Here is a 5,000-nt window from a genome sequence, read left to right as displayed (position 1 = left end):
CAAACATGCATGTAGATGTGTGTGTTAGTCTCGCATAAAAAATAAAAATTTAGTGACGAGTAACAAATTACAACCCCGCAGGATTTCCTTAATTCACATTTTTTAATAACATGGCACAATTTACATAACACAAGTTTAAATGAGGAACATGCTGAAGATTCCGTCGCTTCGCTGCTTTTTTTTCTTTTTTTCTTTTTACATATGATCTAGAAAGATCTAGAAAGGACTTCATTTTTACGTACATGATAAACAGCAAAAAAGTTTTGTTAACAATCTCTTTGCAATACTCATTGACTAACACTACTGTTCCAGTGTACATTTTTTTGTTTGATAAAAAAACACTGCACAACATCTGGATTTCACACAGTTTGAAGCGCACAGCTAAACCTTCAGGGGGGGACTATACTAAAATAGATCTCTGCTCATTAGAAACAAACTGTTCATAGTTAGGCTTCGCTTTTTTGTCTTTTCTTTTTTTTTCTTGTAGATACATCAACTCGGGATAGCACTTTAATACACTGTTAGACCAACGGAACTAATTTTATTTTCATACACGTACTTTACACTCCTTTAGAAGAAATGTTTTCTGTCTTGTCATATTTTTGAGCCATATTCTCTCCACTCAAAAAATGGAACTGATGCAAAAAATATAGTTGAAAATAAAAGAATACCAGGCAGATTTGTCTAAAAATAGATTGGTGACTTCAACAGGATTCTTTTCATTCATATATATATATACTGTATATACATATTCATATATATATACACACTCGTATATATATATTCTTGTATATATATATATATATACCTAAAATGCAAGTTTAAGGATTGTCACCAGCAACCAAATGAGACACATTCAGGAAGGAACAGAATGACGTTTCCCTTTTTTTGGCCAATCAGGGAATGGGGGGGGGGGGTCAAGTACTTATTGAACAGCATTATACTTTTACTATTAAAAGCACTCGTGTAAAAGGTCCCAAAAGGATAGCAGTGGAGAGAATACAGCTGTTCTTGGTAAGTCTGGATAGTGGGGGAAGAGAAGGCTCCTTTCAGAAATGCCGGAAGCATTCGTTGCATAGTTGGGAGGGTGGTCTGTGTAACTGTGATGACCTCGTACGGCACAAGAAGGCCGCGACAGCAAAACAAATCCGCGAACGTCGCCAAGGGGGGGGGGGCTCGACGCCTCTCCTCTCGCTCCTCTATGTACATTTTGTTCAAAAGTAAAGCTTTCATTAACACCCTTTTGCATATTTTGTACTGTACCTCGATTAAAAACCTTAGGGGGGCAAGCACATCGACTGTACACATATCTACAAGAGTTTTCCGTCTCTTCCCGAACGATTTCGAGTACCTGTACATTCCAAAAACCAACCTTTCGCGAGGGTGTCTGAGCTGACCGCTGGGGAAATTGGGGTTTTCTGTACAAATAAAAGGACACACACAAAAGCTGGAGCAAACTGGATAAAATGTTTGTAAAATTTGAAATTGTTTTTGTTCCATTTTTTCTTTTTTTTCTTTCTTTTTTTTTTTACAAAAACATCAGTAATTTTCCCCATCTCCCTTAGCCCATTGTCAAATTTGTTTTTACATAGCTATGATACGGTCTTTTTTTTTTTGTGCCTGATGCTAAGTGCTTAGTTGAAGTTCGGTGTCTGTCCGTCAGGCACAAGGTTTGGGGTGGGGGGGGGGGGTTTGCCTGCGTAGGCGTTCACCGCGCTTCGATGTCTTTGTGGGTGTGGGAGGGGGGCCTGTCTCTAAGGTCCGTCGTCAGGGGCGTAGTCCTTCGGGGGGAGCCGGGGCGCGCCCCCAGGGAGGGGATGAGAGGGGGCGGGGCGCTGAGGGAGGCTGTGGGCGGGGTTTTGTTGAGGATGCCGTTCTGGTGGTGCGCCTGCGAGGGGCTGACCCGGGGGTAGTGCATGCTGGGAAGGCCGGGCGCCATGAGGGCGGGGTGGGGCAGGTGGGCGTCCAGCGCGGCGTGGTGCATGGGGTGCAGGCGGCCGTGCTCGTAGTCCTCTCTGAGCATGTGCAGGCGCTCGCGCTCCTCCAGGTGCGCCCGCTCCTGCTCGCGCCGCTGCTCCAGCGCCAGCGGGTGGTGGTGCTCGCGGACGTAGTCGTGCGGCTCGCGGTCGCGGTACGCGCGCTCCACCTCGTACAGGCGCGGCCCCGCCAGCCGGTGCAGCGGGTCGTTCCGCAGCAGCAGGTCCCGGGCCAGGGGGTCCCGCCGGTGGATGTCCAGCGCCCTGTAGGGGTCCCGCAGCGGGTCCCTCATGGGGTCCCAGTGGAAGGCGGGGTAGGGGAACCTCTCGGCGCCCGGGATGGGGCTGATGCCCATGAAGGGGGCCACCACGCGAGTCCTCTCCAGGCCGCTGATGCTGTTCATGGGGTGGACGCCCGCCATGCCCACGGGCACCGGCATGGAGGACGCCGAGGAGGGGGGCGGGTGGGGCGCGGGCGGCGGGGCGGGGGCCTGGGGCGGGTGCTCCGGGGCCCTGTGCGGAGGGGGCGGGTCGCTCTGCGCCTCCTGCTCCTCCTTCCTCTCCTCCTTCACCTTCACCTCCCCCCCTTTCTTCTGGTGCTCGTACGGCGTCTCGCTCTTCTTCTCTCCTCCTCCTCCTCCTCCTCCGCCCGAATCCCGGCCGTGCCCTGCGCCGGGCCGATCCAGGCCCGGGGGCCGCATGTAGGGGGGCGTCACCCTGCTGGCGGGCTTGTCGTCGGGGGCATGGCCGTCGTGGATGACGGGCGTGTCCTTCTCGCCGTGCTGGCTCTCCTTGGGCTTGTGCTCCTCGGCGCCGGGGGGCTCCTTCCAGGAGTCGGGGGGGTCCCGCTCCCGCTCCCTCTCGCGCTCACGCTCCTTGGCCTTGTCCTTGTCCCGCGGCTCGCCGGGCAGGTGGCCTCGGGGCGGGGCCTCTGAGGGGCGGCTGTGCCCCAGCAGGCCCATGGGGTTGATGGGGGCGGGGGACGGGTGGTTCGGGTGCCGCTTTTCGATGGCTTCCCTAGAGGAACGACAGGAGAGGGAGGGGTGAGCTGGTGGTTCAGTGCTACAGGCCTTACACAGTGTGTTAGGTTTGAGGCCTGTGTTCAGTAGAGACAGTGGGGGGTAATACACAAGGCTGTACAGCAGGACAGATGAGGAAAACTAATCCTCCAGGCCTTCATGTCTCTCAGCACTGGTTTACCAAGTGCTGGCAAGCATTCTCAATGACAGCTCTGTTTGTGACAACAGCAAATGCCCAAATTATTAAAAACACACACAAACATACACACAGAGGTCTTTTGGTCATTTATCATGAAAAACCAAAAGCAACGACTTTATCAGACGTTATTGGCATGGTCTAATACACCCTTGATTTCCTGATCTGTGCATCTAACCCTTTGACGTGTTTTGGTCAATTCCACAGCGAGTCGATATGTGGAATCACCCAATTCAAGTGAGTGGCGCTACTGAATCCCTGTGAAGGCACTCTGCACTCACGTTAATTGGGTTCTGATTTCCTGCAGAAGCAGCAAACTGGGGGTTTTTAGGGACTGTGGCGGATCGAAGCGTTAAAACCCCCCCGTGGGGCGAACGGGGTGCGATAAACACCCCGGCAGAGTGATTAAGGGCTCACGTGGGGTGGCCCAGCGCTTCTGACAGGGGTACTAAAGCACGTCTGTCCCCGGCTGCGCTTTGAGGTCCTAAATTCTGCCCTGCGGACGGCAAACTCCGCCAGGTCTCAGCTTTAACGGCTACCGGTTAAGTTACAGCTTCAGTCCAGTCAAAACACCGCTAACCGTGTTAGCCATCCATCTTATCTAAGCCAGCTAATGAGAACCTCGACTTAATGTCGAGCACCGCACCGGTAACAGCTCTAATGTGTGGGCAGCAGTAAGCTAACGTGCTAAACCTATGGGACCCATGAAATTTAAAAAATATGTTTTTGGTTTGATTTTTTTTCTTCCCCGTGTAAAACACCGTCTTGGCAAGTTTCACAAAAGGAGTCAAAAAACGCACAGAAACAATCACACCTGTCTAAATTAAGAACAGCAGTTTATTCAAAAAATATTTTCTGTGCCTGCTTTTCACGGCAGGAGCTGACAACCCTGTTATCAACATTTATTAGTGGAACAAAACCGCGAAAAAAAACTAAACAAATCTAGCTAGTTGTCAAGTGGAAATGAGAATCATGCAGCATAAATCAAGAAAACCCCTTAACAATATGGCATTACAGTAAGCTCATTCAAATGTGCTTAAGTATAAGAAAATAAACACTAGGACTAGACTACAGAGGCATGCATTGATCAACACTAGCTGGGAAAACTGAAAGAAATATAGAAAAATATTTCTGAGTTGCTACCTAAATAAGATTTAATACAACTGCAAGTCAGAAGCCAGTAGCTAACGTCCAAGGTAAATAATTGGCTAACGCCCAAGGTCAATAATTTGTAAACAAAAGCTAGCGCTTGTCTAATGTAATGTGCTACCTCTCACACCCCTTTGTGAACAATTTCTAACTTTGTAGAAATTAATACTCCCCAATTTTTTTCCACACCAAATTTGGAATGCCCAGTAATATTTGCAGGCCGTCTCTAAAATGTCCTCAGTCAGCTCGGGGGAACGCAGACGAGCAGCTTTCTCCTCTGAACTGCATGCTACCAACCACCGCTCCTCCTCAGCTCGCAGCCCATTGGCTGAACCGAGCAACCAATTGTTTCAGAGGAGCCCTGCTCGTGCCAGCTGGTTCAGGGGGACTGCAGATGCCTGACTGATCAGCGGGGTCGCCTGGGACAGCCCCTCACACCAGGGGAGGCGCTAATGGCAGCACTGCTATTAAAGCTAATTTGTTCACACAGTCTGTTGTCACTGTGGCCGCTCTAATAGCCTGCTTAAATAGCCTTTGATGGGGCATTTCAGGGGAAGAACGCAGGTGTGACTCACTCTTTGTGCCCAATAAAGGCGTGCCCTGTTAGGCACAGCACACCCGGATAACCAGCACTTTTATGTTTATGGCTTTAGCGGACGT

At 50.2% G+C, this 5,000-nt stretch overlaps 1 protein-coding gene across 1 annotated transcript in view; it reads right to left on the bottom strand.

The window, feature by feature from the left end:
• Window positions 1–83: 83 nt before the first annotated feature.
• Window positions 84–5,000, bottom strand: part of auts2a (activator of transcription and developmental regulator AUTS2 a) — a 554,127-nt gene continuing 549,210 nt past the window's right edge. Inside the window, 1 exon segment of the mRNA XM_064352323.1 lies at window positions 84–2,993. Coding sequence (XP_064208393.1) covers window positions 1,709–2,993 — 1,285 coding nt within the window. The 3' untranslated portion in view covers window positions 84–1,708.

Source organism: Anguilla rostrata, chromosome 9 (assembly GCF_018555375.3).
Source record: "Anguilla rostrata isolate EN2019 chromosome 9, ASM1855537v3, whole genome shotgun sequence".
NCBI classification, from domain to species: Eukaryota; Metazoa; Chordata; class Actinopteri; order Anguilliformes; family Anguillidae; genus Anguilla; species Anguilla rostrata.
Note: the sequence above shows the minus strand (reverse complement) of the source record. Positions and strands in the feature narration are given on the sequence as shown.